At 43.8% G+C, this 17,131-nt stretch overlaps 1 protein-coding gene across 1 annotated transcript; it reads left to right on the top strand.

The window, feature by feature from the left end:
* The first annotated feature begins 6,755 nt into the window (after positions 1 to 6,755).
* PSCA (prostate stem cell antigen) lies at positions 6,756 to 16,711 on the top strand. The gene is made up of 4 exons (XM_081919087.1): positions 6,756 to 6,878; positions 11,055 to 11,184; positions 15,036 to 15,143; positions 16,417 to 16,711. The coding sequence occupies exons 2-4, from the start codon at positions 11,133 to 11,135 to the stop codon at positions 16,629 to 16,631; spliced, it is 375 nt and encodes a 124-aa protein (XP_081775213.1). The 5' UTR covers positions 6,756 to 6,878; positions 11,055 to 11,132; the 3' UTR covers positions 16,632 to 16,711.
* The last annotated feature ends 420 nt before the right edge of the window (positions 16,712 to 17,131 follow it).

Here is a 17,131-nt window from a genome sequence, read left to right as displayed (position 1 = left end):
GTATATTAATGGTGAAATAATGATTAAGCACTAACTTAAAATGGACCATGTTCTCGAAGCTACGAACATGAGTTTGACCAAACTGCGGGAGGCAGTGGAAGACAAGAGTGCCTGGCATGCTCTGGTCCTTGGGGTCACAAAGAGTCAGACACAACTAAACAACAACAACAAACTTAAAATTATTTTTTTAATTCAAAACAAACTTAATAATGCCAACACATTGGCATTTGGCAATAACAAAAGTTCCTTTAGAAACGCAGTTTACAAGGACTCAATCTAGTCTCTATAAACTTGCTATAACATGAAATAATAATAGGTGATACATGATGCAAAAGCAAGCACTCTTGAATATTAGATAACAGGTACAACACCTTGACCTACATTCAACTGTGCTGCACTGCAGGCTGCAACTGCATGCTACATATTGTCACGCAACCAGTCCATGCAGAATGTAGGCACCCTATATATAGAAATGAGCAAACCAGTGATATTTTAGGGAGCAGGAGGGGCCCATGACTTACATCATAAGAGCCTACACTACACAAAACACTGTTGCTGTATGTCGGTTTCTATTTGTTTTTTATCTTATATTTTGGAAATGTACATCCAGGTGTTTTTTCCTTGAAATTTTTTTTGGGCCCCCAAGAGAGTGGGGCCCTAAGCTATAGCTTGTTTAGCTTATACATAAATCTGGCCCTGCACAGGAGGGGAGAGAGCTCTTGTATCTGAATGCTGCTTGCAGATTTCCCATAGGTATCTTGACAGGTCACTGCAAGAACAGGCTAGATGGACCATTTGCCGGTTCCAGCAGGCTGTTCTTTTGTTCTTCTGAGAACATCCAGATGATCAGTATTTAGCAGGAAGGATCCAAGCACACACCAGAAATTTAGGTTTGCACAATTCAGGTGGATTAAAGCACTATTGCTCTAGAGTACGTGTTCTTATCAAATATACTAGATATATATGTATATAGCTCAGTCAGTAGAGCATGAGACTGTGGAGGAAGAACTTTGAATGGAGAAACTTAATCAGGCAAGGCCTTCTTCCATCTGCCTTCTCAATTTGTATTGTATTCTTTTATGCACCATGGCTTGTCCTTGTTTTATTGATTGTAGTTTAGAAATTATTTAATGTTCAGTGGGACCTCTGGTTACGAATGGGATCCATTCCAGAGCCCTGTTCACAACATGAGCAAAACGCAACTAGTGTCTGCGCATCTGCGCGGGTTGCAATTCACCGCTTCTGCGCATGCGTGTGACGTCATTTTCCCATCTGCGCATGCACGAGAGGCGAAACCCGGAAGTAACCCTTTCCGGTACTTCCGGGTCGCCGTGGGACGCAACCTGAAAAGATGTAACCTGAAGCAAACGCAGCAAGATCTATGACTGTAATTGTTAAGAGTTGATTTCTGTTTAATATTTATATGCTGATATTTAATATTATTCTATACTATTCTAATGATTGTTGAATGTTACTTTATCTGATGTAGGTTGCTTATTTTAAAGTTATGTTTTATTATCACATTTTTTGTATTGCATTAGATAGTTATAAGGCTCTCATTCTTTGTTTCTTCAGCTTGTAAACCACCTTGGGTGTTGTAAGATAGAAAAAGTGTTGATGATGATGATGATAATCTCAAGGTTGTGAGTTTGAGCCCCACTTTGGGCAAAAAGATTTCCTCACGGTCCCTTCCAATTCTACAATTCTACGGTTGTAGAATAAATTCCGTTTAAGAGTGCTACTTTCTGCCTCTCTCTCTCTCTCAATTTAAGAGTTCTTAATAGTGTGTACAGTGGTACCTCTGGTTACAGATGCTTCAGGTTACAGATGCTTCAGGTTACAGACTCCGCTAACCCAGAAAGAGTACCTCGGGTTAAGAACTTTGCTTCAGGATGAGAACAGAAATCGTGCTCCTGCCTGAGCTCTACAAGTGCGGCTTTCTCCTGACTGAAGTGCAGAGTGTTTGAGGACCGGGACATTCGCAGGGAAACCAAAATGCTTGTTTACAAAGCTACTGTACTACCAACCTTACTATATGCTTGTGAAACATGGACCACTTATAAACACCATCTCCAACTCCTCAAAAGATTCCATCAACGGTGTCTCAGAAAAATTTTACACATCACTCTGGAAGACAGGCAAACTAATACCAGTCTACTGGAAGAAGCAAAGATCACCAGTGTTGAAGCAATGATTCTTCAAACATCAACTTTGTTGGACTGGTCATGTTGTGCGGATGCCTGATGATCGTCTTCCAAAGCAACTACTCTATTCCCAACTTAAAAATGGAAAGCGTAATGCTGGTGGTCAACAAAAGAGGTTTAAAGACTGTCTCAAGGCAGATCTTTAAAAATGTAGTATAAACACTGACAACTGGGAAACACTGGCCTGCAAGCGCTCCAGTTGGAGAACAGCCTTTACCAAAGATGTCATGGGCTTTGAAGACACTCGAACTCAGAACGCAAGGGAGAAACGTGCTAAGAGGAAGGCACGCTTGGCAAATCTACACCGTGATCAGCTCCCGCCCGGAAACCAACGTCCCCACTGTGGAAGGACGTGTGGATCCAGAATTGGCCTCCACAGTCACTTACAGACTCGTTTTTAAAACCATGTTTATGGAAGACAATCTTACTCAGCTATGAAGGATCGCCAAAGAAGAAAGACATAGGAGCAGTTGAAGTCTCTGTCCCTATGGCTGGGTCTGAGGACACAATGCTAGGGCTGTCACCATAGAAACTTGCTGAGCTGGTGTCGGGCAGAAGCTGAGAAGACTGAACATTCTGGAACAGCAAGCAGCCGGTGTTTATATTGTTCTGCAACCAGGGTGGAGGCCCTTGAGAAGATTCTAGCAGAGGAATCTCAAAAGCCAACCTCAGAGCTGCAGCCTTGATGGACACAGGACCTCAGAGACAGTTCAGGGGGGGGGGGACTAGAGACACATGTCACATCTGAATGACTCATTTTGCACCTGTTTCGCCCTGGCAGTCCAAGTAACCAAGAGGCCGCTGTTTGCTCCTGATGGGGCCCTTTTATTGGGGCTTGCAGGTAGCACACCCCCAAGATAGTTTTCTGGGCTTCTTCTAATCTCGAAGTCTTGATGCGTATATTGATATTCAATTTCATAGAGATGTGTGCATGCACACGAAAGCTCATACCAAGAACTAACTTAATTGGTCTTTAAGGTGCTACTGGAAGGAATTTTGTTTTGTTTTGACTATGGCAGACCAACACGGCTACCTATCTGTAACTGGAACTATTTCTTGGCTTAAGCTTAAGTGTGCCTCTTGAATACTGGGACTGCCAGGGCGAAACAGGTTCAAAATGGCAGCAACCCTGTCTACAACTTCATTAACATCCATCTCCATGTATGCCACAACTGCTGCATGGATTTTATTAGCCAAAAAAATGGAAAACACAAGAACTACCAACAGTAGAAGAATGGCAGATGAAGATGATGGAGTTTATGGAGCTGGCTGATCTCACCGGGAGAATCCGCGACCAGAAAGAAGAGGAACATCAAGAAGACTGGAAGAAATTTAAAGATTATTTGAATAAATATTGTAATATTAAAGATATGTAACCACTTGAAAGAATCAATTAGGCCTAGGATTAAACTGGAATTAAATTTATAAATAAGAAAATATACGAGAAGAATGTTATGTAATATGATTAGGACTGTGATATGGTCTTTTGAAACACTGATATTGGAAACTGCTACATATAATTACTAAGAAATTCAGATGGAAGAGATTCGAGGAAGTCAAATACTATGTTTATGAAGATGGATGGTACTTAATTTTAATTAATTAAGTGGTAGTATGCTGTATGTATCTTTTTTCTTTTTTCTCTTTTTCTTTTATTCTTTGTTTGGTTTTATTATTGTTAATCTTTTTCTTTTTTACTATGTTTATCTACTGAAAATAATAAATATTATTTGGGGGGAAAATCCATCTACAACTTCATTGCATCTCTCAGTATTATGAACAACACCGAACTTACCTTTTGTTGGTATCTTCATCAACTTACCTAAAACGATAAAGAAAAGAAAAGACTGAGTTAAGCACTTGAAAAATCTATTGAAATCAGACATTATAAGTTCATCTGAGGTTGGGTAGTTCACAAGCCTCTGTGGCTTTGCACAAGGTTTTGTATTTTTCTCAGAAGATTGATAAAGAATGTATAATTATTTTGGTAATTACTGTATGTATATTAGTCGCCAACGTATGAGTCGTACTACTGCCTCCTGTGGCAGCGAGTTCCACAGTTTAACTCTGCGCTGTGTGAAGAAGTCCTTTCTTTTTCTCTGTCCTGAGTCTTTCTGCGTTCAGCTTCACGAATCTTCACCACTTCTAGAGTAACATTTTTATATGTAACTGTGTGTTTTTGTGGTATTTTTGTTTTTTGCACACCGCTTAGAAATATTTTTAATAGATTAAACTGTATAGAAAGCTATGAAGCAGCATAGAAATTAAATAATGTTGTTGGCACCCGTCTGTCTCAGGAGGTGGGAGAGGAGAGCACCTTTGAGGGTACAGACATACTGCTGAAAGTCAAAGTGTCTCTTTCGTATTGGTCTCTACAGGCGCAGCTTCGCCATGCAAAGTTTTATAGACATCTTTCATGTCACTTTTATAGACTTCTGTCATGTCACTTCTTCCTCATATTTTCTCTGAACTAGGAACTCCCAGGTGGTACCATCTTTCCACATATGGTCAAATGCTTTGACCATTTGGCTTGTCCCTTTCTGAATTCAGAATATGCCCAAATTACAGAATCCAGTTTTACAGAATCCAAGAAGAAAGCACCAAATGGATACTCCTAAGAATCTTGAGGAACAAGAGCTAAGAAAAAGGGAGACAAAAACAAGACAACTCCATCAATAAAACTAAGCTTTAAAAAAACCCTAAACTAAACAACAGATAGAATATCCAATTTAACCAAATAGCCTAGTCAAACAAACAGGACCGCAAAGAGAATAGATATCGCAATAGCTCCCACCTAATCTTTTGCATGGCGAGTTCCCACCCCACCCCCAAGGTGGAAATAAAGACACATGACACAATTATTATGGTTAATGGGTGAAAAAAGGCCACAACTTTATTGGTTACAGGTGATGAACGGTTTTGGTTTAGGCATTGGTCCTAACCGACTATATCCGACTCCAGCCCGTCCGGGAAGTCCAGGAAGGGTTAACCACCAGTATGGGGAGTCCTGCTGATGCACATCAACTAGGAACTCCCCCGGGGTCACCGATAGGGGGCGGGTCTTAGGCCCTCACCTCCATTGGCTTCGGACAGGGCCACGCCCCCTGGAATCCTTTACCAGACTACCCTTCAATATGCGGGGCAGGTGATAGTGTTACCTCCCCTCTTCCATCTACAGAATGATACCAATGCCCAACCGCCAATACCAAGAAAGTTGTGGCGATTTGCTATGAGGTAGGCAAAAACCAAGTGGCTGGTGCCAATTTGCCAAGTGGAAAAATTCCTACCAGGCCCCTCAACGGCAACCGACTGAGGTCCATGGCAAGGTCAAGGAACGAAAACCTTATAGGGCAGGAGGGTGGGGAAAGCAGGAACAGCTGGTGGGTGGCAAAAGAGGGAGATCCCCGGCCGCGTCCTGCCTTAAATAGGGCAGGCCACGCCCCCAGAACCAGCCGATTGGTCAGCCAGGGGGTGACGCTAGCCTCCACCCACCGTGTGCAAGGAGGGGCCGTGAAGCCCACAACCCCACCTCCTCCTAAGGCGGAAGTGGCTTTACCTGAAGCAGTGAAACTTCTCCCTTCACAGAGGCAGGAAAACATATCTCATTTTGAATACTGCTCTGCTGCTTAATTCTTTTTTTCTTTTCTTTTTTGAGAAAAGCAGAGAAATTTAATACCGGGCCAAACAAAGAACTATGGAATTGTTTAAATTTTTTTGGCATAATTTTGGCCACAGCTTTATTCAAATACAGCAATGTGAGTGGTTGCTTAGGCATTGGTAGCACTAACTGACCCAGCACGGGGACAGCTCTGACATTCGCACCCCCTGCGAAGTCAGGATGGGTAAGTCACCTGGGGAGAGAGACGGGACTGGGAACCATGCCTCACCTTTCCCCAGGATGCTCCCAGGGGCTTGCGTGGCCCTAGCCCCTTGCCAGGGGGTTTCGGACAAAAGCATGGGGAGCCCCTGGGTTCCTTTAACGGTAAAACCCTTCAGCAGCAGCAGCATTTTGGAGGGGCAGGCACAGCCGAATCCATACCCCCCCCCAGCAACCAATTCCAGACCAAAGCCTAACCGCAAACCTTACAAGTTATGATGATTTGGTACGCGGTAGGCGAAAAACCAAGTGGCTCACACTAATCAGCCAAATGGCAAAATTCCTACCGGGCCCCTGCCCCAAAGCAGACGACCCCATGGCAGGCATAGCAAGGTCAAGCAAACAGCCTAACATTAGGGAAGGGAGGGCGGGTGATCCGAAGCACGCAGCGAAACAGGACGTCCGTTGCTGCGTGCCTTGTATTTAACAAATAGGGCTGTCAATCACTAAATGGCAACATCTAAATTACCCCAGTACCAGCCCGCCCCTGCTTACGAGTTGGCCAAACCATCTGCCCAGAAACAGCAAGGTGTCTTGTCGTCCCCAACCGCAACACGTGCTCTCCGTGATGGAGAACACGCTTTGTCATAGATTCACACTCTTGCACATAGTAAAAAGTGGACCAGGCTAATCGGGCAGCACCTGTGCCCTGACTGGCTGATGATCCAGGTAGGAAGTATTTATGACACTTCACCCAGCGCTGATGTCAAATCCTAGCAGGCTGCTGAACCAATAGGACTCAGAGCTCAAGAAGGACCCTCCTTTGCAAGACAGGCAAGCCATCCAATGTGTGCCCAGTAAGTTGGCCAGATTCGGCCGTAGTTCAGTGGTAGAGTCCCTGCTTCTCCATGCGGATGGTCTGTGGTTGAATCCCTTGTCTCTCGACTTCAAGGATCAGGGCCAGAAAAAAAAACCTTCTCTGGCTCACTAAAAGAGGATAGTATAAGGGGCCGTCTTGTAAAACTGCTTTCCTGTTCTCTCTGCGTTGCTGTTCTGAGTTACAGGCAGCTGCAGCAACCTCCAGGTCTGGGTGTGAGTTCAGGAAGCCCCCGGTTCAAATCTTACCTCACGAGGCTCAGCCTTCCATCTGTAAAATGGGCGCAATGTTGCCAAATTTACAGGGCTCTGTTGCAAAACGTAATGGGTGGGTAGAGATTTGAAATAGGCTATGGCGATTGATGCTGTTGGTGATGATAGCTCATCCAGAAAGGTCTGCTGCCATCAGTAGAGCCACACACAAGAGCAGCTGCAACACAAGGACTATTACTGCCTCTATTGTTACTTGCATTGCATAAATATGGAGCCAAAGTGGTGTTTACAGCTATGAGCTTAGAACGTCATCAAAATCCTTCACCAAGGGAGACCCAAATTTGGCAGCAAGAAAAAAAACGGATCTCCGTAGCACATGCAAATTGAGCGAATGCGCATAATTTCACTCACGTAATTTGCTCAACAAATTTGCAACATTCATTCAGCTTCTATGGGTAACCTCAGTGATCATGAAAGGCTGGGAACATGAGTAGACCTGCATAGAATTGCACTGTCAATGCTAGAGTAACAGAGCAATTAAATAATAATAATAATAATAATAATAATAATAATAATAATAATAATAATAATAATAATTTTTTATTATTTGTACCCCGCCCATCTGGCTGGGCTTCCCCAGCCACTCTGGGCGGCCTCCAACAAAGATTAAAAATACATCAAAATGTCACACATTAAAAACTTCCCTAAACAGGGCTGCCTTCAGATGTCTTCTAAATGTCAGGTAGTTGTTTATCTCTTTGACATCTGATGGGAGGGTGTTCCACAGGCCAGGTGCCACTACCAAGAAGGCTCTCTGCCTGGTTCCCTGTAACTTGGCTTCTTGTAGGAAGGGAACCGCCAGAAGGCCCTCAGCGCTGGACCTCAGTGTCTGGGCGGAACAATGGGGGTGGAGATGCTCCTTCAGATATACTGGACCGAGGCCGTTTAGGGCTTTAAAGGTCAGCACCAAGACTTTGAATTGTGCTCGGAAACATGATTAGCCCTGCATAGAATTGCACTGTCAGTGCTAGAGTAACAGAGCAATTCAACAACAACCTTATGCCAAACTATTGCAGGACGCGTGTGGCGCTGTGGGTTAAACCACAGATCCTAGGACTTGCCAATCAGAAGGTTGGTGGTTCGAATCCCCGTGACGGGGTGAGCTCCCATTGCAGGGTCCCTGCTCCTGCCAACCTAGCAGTTTGAAAGCACGTCAAAGTGCAAGTAGGTAAATAGGTACCGCTCCAGTGGGAAGGTAAACGGCGTTTCCGTGCGCTGCTCTGGTTCTCCAGAAGCGGCTTCGTCATGCTGGCCACATGACCCAGAAGCTGTACACCAGCTCCCTCGGCCAATAAAGCGAGATGAGCGCCGCAACCCCAGAGTCGTCCGCGACTGGACCTAATGGTCAGGGGTCCCTTTACCTATGCCAGACTATGTAGAGCTAGAACAAGCAGGTCTTGCTGCTAAGCAGGGATAGGTTAGGACGGTGCCCTAAAGGAACCCTTGGTCTCATCTGCTACATATTGTTATAGAGCATTGCTTAAGAACATAAAAGAGCTTGCTGGATCAGGCCCATGGCCCATCTAGTCCAGCCTCCTGTTCTCACAGGGGCCAAGCAGATGCTTCTATTGGAAAACCCACAAACAGGATTCAAACACAAAAGCTCTCTCTCTTCCTCTGATTTCCAGCAACCGGAATTCACAAGCATTGCTTCCTTCGACGGTGGAAGTCAGAGCATGTTAGCATCACGACTAGCAGCCTTTGGTAGCCCATCGCTATCTTTTAATTTGTCTTTTAAAGCTGTATAAGTTGGTGGCGATTTCTGCCGCCTGCAGAAGTGAACCATGCACTCTTTGTTTCTAAGATTCCAACACACTTCCAACCATATTTCCCCAACCATAATAATAATAATAATAATAATAATAATAATAATAATAATAATAAAATTTTATTTATATCCCGCCCTCCCCAGCCAAAGCTGGGCTCAGAACGGCTAACAACAATAAAAGTAACACAGCATTCTAAAATCAATTCAAAATCAAATTCATGGCAACCATTGGGCTAAAGTTCTGTGAGGATTACCGAAGGAGGGGGTCAGGCTGTGCCTTGGCCAAAGGCCTGGTGGAACAGCTCTGTGTTGCAGGCGCTGCGGAAAGATGTCAAGTCCCAAGGGCCCTAGTCTCTTGAGACAGAGCGTTCCACCAGATCGGGGGGAAAGCAACTTCATCATAAAGTTTTACCAAGCCCCTCCATTAAATATCTCCACAGTTGCTCCTTTCCTCAAGTACAGTGGTACCTCAGTTTTTGAATATAATCCATTCCGGAAGACCTTTCTGAAAAGTTCAAAAACCGAGGCACAAAAGGCGGTCTGCAAATTCAGAGGAGAAAATTTGTAGAGAGGGGGGACGACTTCAGCAGAAGCCGTTCGACTTCCGGGGCACGTTGGAAAACAGAAGCATTTACTTCCGGGTTTTCGGCATTCGAAAACCGAAACGTTTGGCTTCCGAGACGTTAGACAACCAAGGTACCCCTACTACAAACTTGATTTCTTTAAAGGAGAAAAAGAAAGTCTGAAAACAGCCATTCTGCAGCAGCTGACCCCTGGCTCAAATCCTGTGGCTTTTTCAGTGTGTGGCGTCGTGGCAAAGATGCCGTGATTCCACATGGTTAGTGACAGGGAGTCTTCAGCTGGGCATTGCAGGGGGTGGGACTAGATGACCCCTGAAGTTCCCTCCAACTCTACCATCCTATGACTGTATGCAATCCTCCTCTTGGGTCCAAACAGCTCTGTCTCCTTTGGATACCAACTCCTGATGGCAGCATGTTAGCAGCAAGGCCTGTGGACTTTGCACTGCTTGAAGGTGTCTTTTTTTATAATAATATTTATTAAGAATTTTGTTTAAACAGTAAGAAAACATACAAAATAACATATAATTTTCCAATATCCACATTTCATTCACCTCATTGGACTTCCTCACAACTCTTGTTCCTGCGTTCCAATATCTTAAACTTTACCAGCAATTTATTAACTTGTTTCAATTCTTATAATATAATTTTCCAATAATATATCCCTAATTTTAGATAATTTAAATCCCAATTTTAAAAACTTAATTTTAACATAGTATTTATCCAAAATTTATCTTTTCTTTTAATTACATTTATCTTCATATTCCTTTTAACTAATTTATTGGTGCCGTATTGTTGCTAATCTTACACCTTTCTTAACATTCATACAATTTGCAATGTTTTGTAAGTAGTCCTTAAATTTCTTCCAGTCCTCCTCCACAGCTTCTTCTCCCAGGTCTCGGATTCTGCCAGTCATTTCCACCAGTTCCATATAGTCCATCAGTTGCATCTGCCATTCTTCCAGTGTGGGCAAATCTTGGGTTTTCCAGTGTTTAGCGATGAGTATCCTTGCTGCTGTTGTAGCATACATAAAAAAAGTTCGGTCTTTCTTTAACACCCTCTGGCCTTCACTGCTTGAAGGTCTCTTAAGGTGTGGAAATAGCTTTCAGGTATAGATAAAGCTTAACCTGTTCTGACTTAGATGCCCTCAGGCATCCTCCAACCCTAAGCTCAGATTGAATTCGGCGGCTCATAATTGGCATCTATGAAAGCCAACAGACCAAGGTATGCCGGTCTGGGTGGATAAATCGAGTGTCATTGCTTAGACATGTGAGCAGGAGAAATCTCACCCGCCCTGATCAAGGAGGGAAGGGACCATTTGCTCAAAAAAATACCCACCACACCCTATGCCCACCTCATTTTTCATCTACTTAGTTCCACTGCTGTGCTCTGAGTTGCCTAAGGGCACCGCAAAGGCAGGCAGGGAACTTCTGTTTGGAGAGGAGGGTTGGTGATGCCTCACATTCCTGGTGAGAAGAAGCCCCATTGGTCCTGCCAGAAGCTGGACATGACCCTCCCAGTCTCATGTGGGCCAACAGTTACTTTTCAGAGTATATAAAGCAGCCCCAAGAAGTGAGGATGTTCCGTTCCCCGCGCGACGAAGACATCCACCAGAGATGAAGGCCCTTCTGATCTTCGTGGTGGCCGGGAGCTTCTTCATGCAGCCAAGTAAGTCTTTTAGGTGGTCTTTCTGCATTCGAGTGTATTTCTTCTAGGAAACTCAGCTCTGTGAGCTGTCAAAACCTTAATTCAGAAGCCATCCAGAGCCAGTGGAGTGGAGTGGAGTGGAGTGGTTAAAGCGTCAGACTAGGACCTGGGAGTTCTTGTTGTTTAGTTGTTTAGTCGTGTCCAACTCTTCATGACCCCCTGGACCAGAGCACGCCAGGCACTCCTGTCTTCCACTGCCTCCCGCAGTTTGGTCAAACTCATGTTTGTAGCTTCGAGAACACTGTCCCACCATCTCGTCCTCTGTCGTCCCCTTCTCCTTGTGCCCTCCATCTTTCCCAACATCAGGGTCTTTTCCAGGGAGTCTTCTCTTCTCATGAGGTGGCCAAAGTCTTGGAGCCTCAGCTTCAAGATCTGTCCTTCCAGTGAGCACTCAGGGCTGATTTCCTTCAGAATGGAGAGGTTTGATCTTCTTGCAGTCCATGGGACTCTCAAGAGTCTCCTCCAGCACCAGAATTCAAAAGCATCCATTCTTCAGCAATCAGCCTTCTTTATGGTCCAGCTCTCACTTCCATATATCACTACTGGGAAAACCATAGCTTTAACTATACGGACCTTTGTCGGCCAGGTGATGTCTCTGCTTTTTAAGATGCTGTCTAGGTTTGTCATTGCTTTTCTCCCAAGAAGCAGGCGTCTTTTAATTTCGTGGCTGCTGTCACCATCTGCAGTGATCATGGAGCCCAAGAAAGTAAAATCTCTCACTGCCTCCATTATGGTCCAGCTCTCACCTGGTAGACCAGGGTTCAAATCCTCAGTCTGCCATGAAGCTCAGTGGGTGACCTTGGCCGGTCACTGCCTCTCAGCCTAACCTACCTCACAGGGTTGTTGCGGAGATTAAATAATGAGCGGGAGAACCATGTGCACCACCTCGAATTCCTTGGAGGAAAAGGTATAAGTGCAATAAATAAATGGATTGATCAATTGATTGATTGATTGCATTGCATTTATATCCCATCTTTTTTGTTCTCCAAGGAGATCAAAGTGGCAAAAATGGTTCTCAACCTCCCCATTCAATGCCCACAGCAACTCTGTGAAGTGATTTCGGTTGGGAGACACAGACTGGAATCCAAGGTCACCCAGTGAGTTTCACAATGCCCAAGTAAGGATTGAAACTCTGGTCTCTGGTACTTGGAAGGTAAAGACCTCCAAAACATAACTTAAAAGAGTTTGCTCCCACAGCCCTTATTAGGGTTATTTCCTGTTAACATTCCCCAAGCATTCGCTGAAACTTTGACTCTTAATCACACCTTCGAGACGGGAATTTTACAAATGCCTCAAATGTCAATATTTGCCAGAGTTTTATCATTGGCGTGCAATGGAATTTGGCATGTTACGGTCTTTGATATTTGGCATACCAGAAATTACTGCGTTAGATACTTGGCACCAGAGATGGGGTAAGAATTCAATTCGCTTCACATTGAAAGGAGAACCTAACTAATTTGCACTTTCTGAAACAATCTTTGGACGGAAATAGAGCCGTCCTTCAAAATCTGGAGAAATGCAGTTCTCCAGCCAAACAATACGTTTAAAAAAAAGCAGACTAAGGTAAGGTGTGCATAAAAATGGATATATACAGGAATTTGGGAGGGAGGATTGTGCTGTCCTGCTTGCTCTGCGTGCCACAATATCTCCCCACCCACCCCAGGCCTCCCTTTCTCTCACCAACAGCTCCCATCAAAAATGACAATCATATCTCTTCTCCTCAACTTCTGAACCCACAAAGGGTTCTGATATCTTCCCTAGCCTCACCCCCTGGCCACCCTCTCTCCCACCCAGAGTTTTCCCCGAGACAATGATGTCTGCAGTCTCTCTCTCTCTCTCTCTCTCTCTCTCTCTCACACACACACACACACACACACACACACACAAGCCTTCCTCAGCACCAGGAGAAAGAGAGGAGAGCCCCCCTTCTAGCTGGTCACAGCCGCACCTCTTCTTTCTCCCGAGGTGACCCATTCAAGCTCTGAGGTATATCCATGCAAGAGCCTGCTTCTAAGTCTCAGCTCAGGCCTTGTGCCTCTTGCCCCTCCTGGTGGCTCAGACTGTCACTACAGCATGACAACGATCTAGTGCAAACATAGTATAGAGGGAAGTGATATTCAGACATTCATTCTATTGGGGGGAATTGGTTTGAAAACCTATGTGTGCTAGGTTTAAAATTGCATTTTGAAAAGTGCGTATTTTGGCAGAGGCGTCCAGTGCCCTAACACACAGGAGCCGAGCCAAAGAACTTGTCAAATGATTTACCCCTGCTTCCCCTTAACTGTGTCGTTTCCCCTGGTTTATTTTTTGATTATAAGATGGTCAAGGGACGCTCCTATCCTCTTGTACTCACGCAAAGCACTGGGAACACTGATAGGCTATGTATCAATTAATAAATACTAAGGTTCCAGGAAGGATGTAAGATTGTTCTTGAACTCTCTCCAACATATTAGATATGGAAACTGACAGCGGTCTGATTTTGATGGCCCGTAACCTTAAAACAGTTTACAAAAAAGGGGGGATAAAACAATCATTAAGAACAATTGACAACAGTAATTGAAGACTTTTGAAAAGTGAACATAACAATAGAGGGGAAAACAGCTTAAAACTTGCACCAGTTTCCTAAACCTCTGGTAGACTTGCCCAGTGCTTTTTTTCTGGGGGGGACGCAGGGCTACGCATACCCTTAAACATTTTGTGAATCTAACTTTGGCCTCATTTAAGGGGCAGAATTTCAATATGAGTAGGAAAAGCACTGGACTTGCCTAAACAAAAAAAGTTTTTAACAGGTTTCAAAAAGAGTGCAGTGAAGTGTCTGGTATTATTAGTGAGCACAGATCCCTAGCATGAATCTTACTTACATATTCTGTTGAAAAAATATCAGCTGACAAAGACTATTACGAAACAGTAGTATCATTCCGGAGACACTGTCCTTTTGAGGCTTTTGAGACATCTTCCGCTGAAACTTTTGAAAGACTCTTGAGAGAGTTTACTTTTGAAACTTCCGAAAGGCTATTGTGAAACTGCCCTTAGACTTCTGTTTTGAGCACACGGCTTGGCGGTCCTCGTTACCGCACTGTTATACTGTATTGTGCATATGAACTCTGATTGGCTTCTTCCTATAATTGGAATGATATCATTATTCGATTATATATTCTCAACTAACGATTAGCCTACGTGTTGTGTTTGTATTGTTGTGATTGGTTCTTGTCAAAATTACAAATACCTAAATGCAGACGGTCATTTACCCTCGCTAGATTCAACGTGCTGCCATCTGCCTTATTGCCGGGCAGATTTGAGGGTAAACTATACGCAGAACGAGTCTGCCCCTGCAGCTTGATGGAGGTAGAAACTGTCTCTCATGCAAAAATCTCCAAATAAATCCGAACTTCAGTGTCTAAAATCCCTGGTAGAGGACAGGGATCCTGAGATCACGTTAAGGGTAGCCAAATTCTGTGTGATTACCATAAAACTTAGGGAACAAGCTGTGCTATCATAATGCTTAAGGTTTTAAATGATAATTTTAGGTTATATGTTAGTGACTAAGTTTTAATTTATATATTTTTTAACTGTTGTTACATCTGTGTTGTCCCTGTTATACCTAATTGCAAAACCCTATTGTGTTTGATCACTTCTTTGATATTGTATGTGGGATGGAACTGGTCTGTGACTGAAATAATAAAATTCAAGATTCAAGGTTCTTATTGCAACACAGGGATTTGTTTTTGCTATTAATAGGCAGGCATTTCCAAAGTGTAGCTTCTTCAGTTTGTTCCTTTCCACCCCCATTAAACCGTTTCCTTGTCTTATAGCTGGTTCACTGAAGTGTTACACCTGCAACACCCAGGTCAACAACAATAACTGCAAAGGACAGCAAAACTGTGATGGAGTTGGACAAGTATGCAAAACAGATGTCATTGGTAAGACCATTTCTTAGGTGCCCTTCTTCTTCTGTTGGGTTATTCCTTCCTCTGTTCCTCAAAAATTGGAACCAAACTGTTAAAAAATCCTGCTTTCAAAATAAACCTTTATGCCCCCTTTTTAATACAAAAGCGGCAAGAAAGGCAATTCTTTCTCTGTGAGCTTTGATTTTCGCTATTCTTATTTTTGCATATATATATATATATATATATATATGGACATGGGTGGTGCTGGGGTCTAAACCACTGAGCCTAGGACTTGCCGATCAGAAGGTCAGTGGTTCGAATCCCCGCAACGGGGTGAGGTCCTGTTGCTGGGTCCCTGCTCCTGCCAACCTAGCAGTTCGAAAGCACATCAAAGTGCAAGTAGATAAATAGGTACCACTCCAGTGGGAAGGTAAACGGCGTTTCTGTGTGCTACTCTGGTTCACCAGAAGTGGCTTAGTCATGCTGGCCACATGACCTGAAAGCTGTATGCCGGCTCCCTCGGCCAGTAAAGCGAGATGAGCGCTGCAACCCCAGAGTCGGTCACGACTGGACCTAAACATATAAATTCCAACAATCATTTAACATAACTTCTTATCTTATACAGTATTTTAGACTTCAGTCAACAACCTCTGAAGATTTTCCGTTCTTTATCACTTATTCTGCATTTCTTAATTTCTCTATTATCGGTACTTTTAATTGCCCTTAACTAATCATTCTCTTCAAAGTCTTCCTTGCAATATTTCACAAAGTCCTCCTTACAGAACTTCTTGCAATCCTACTAGCGTAATGTGTTTATCACAACAGCTTTTCAAATAGTTCAAATATTTACTCCAGTCCTCTACTGAAATATACTCAGAGTCGGGAGTGGATTTCATGCTCTTTATTCAGCTCATAGTGGTGAGGAGAAATGAAAGTTCCCCCAAAATATCTGCTTTATATACATTATTTACACAATGGTCTGCACGTGATTGGCTAATTCCTGGATTCTCCTGTAGGCCAATCAGGTTCCACCTGGAGCTGGATTGGGTGGCTCCTGCGGACCAATCATACTGCTGCATTGTTCTAGGACCAATCAGACTGCTGCATTTTGGATCCTTTTCAACTCAGTACATAACACCTATGAATCTCTGATCCCGCAGGTTTCGAATCCTTCCTCTTAATTTATCTAATTCTGCACCGTCCATTAATTTCATTTGTCATTCTTCTTTCATTCGGTGATTCTTCTTGCTTCCATTTTCGTGCCAATAATATTCTTGCTGCTGTTGCTCCCAATCTTTCTTCCCAGGTGTCGTGGGCCTTTTCAACGTCATCTCGAAAGAATGTACCGCGTCCTGTGATCCTTATTTCAGCGACTTCAAGGTGGGAAGGAGGAATGTTTCCTGTTGTGCCACAGACCTCTGCAACGTCAACGGCGCCTCTGACTTCAAGATGGGTTACGTCCAAGTGGCCTTGGCCCTTTCCGCCAGCTTTGCCTGCACCCTTCTCAGAAACAGGCTCTGAGGAGAGGGCTGCCTGTGTAGCTGTACAGAAGAGAAACCAAATCTAGATTCTTTCCCACTGAAGTGACATTCAAAACCTTATAGATCTGTTGAACGGCACTGACGGGTCTTTGTTGCTGCGAACGTGGATTTCTTTCTAGAGTTACTTAGTAGGGATTATGGGAGTTGCTGGGCACACCCAAACCCCATTCCGGTGTAGGGCGTAGATGTTGGCCAACTTGATGATTCTTCAGGTGTCCTAGCAAAGTATTAGAAAATAGAATTGTAGAGTTGGAGGGTCATCTAATTCAACCCTCTTCAATGCAGGAATCACAGCTAAAGAACCCCTCTGTTTGGAAACCTCCAAGGAAGGAAAGTCCATCACCTCCTGAGATCCATTCCACCATCAGACAGCTCTGTCAGAAAGTTCTTCCTCGTATTTAGTTGAAAATCTCCTTTAATTGCAATTTGAATCCATTCGTTTGAGTCCTACACTCCAGAGCAGCAGAAAACAAGCTTGCT

The sequence above is a fragment of the Podarcis melisellensis genome (genome assembly GCF_964234715.1).
Source record: "Podarcis melisellensis genome assembly, chromosome: 7".
NCBI classification, from domain to species: domain Eukaryota; kingdom Metazoa; phylum Chordata; class Lepidosauria; order Squamata; family Lacertidae; genus Podarcis; species Podarcis melisellensis.
Note: the sequence above shows the minus strand (reverse complement) of the source record. Positions and strands in the feature narration are given on the sequence as shown.

Excerpts from the sequence above, each read along its gene's own strand:
- PSCA (XM_081919087.1), top strand. The coding sequence starts at position 11,133 with ATGAAGGCCCTTCTGATCTTCGTGGTGGCCGGGAGCTTCTTCATGCAG. Across the intron at positions 11,185-15,035 it reads GAGCTTCTTCATGCAGCCAA|CTGGTTCACTGAAGTGTTAC; the intron begins GTAAGTCTTTTA and ends CTTGTCTTATAG. Across the intron at positions 15,144-16,416 it reads ATGCAAAACAGATGTCATTG|GTGTCGTGGGCCTTTTCAAC; the intron begins GTAAGACCATTT and ends CTTTCTTCCCAG.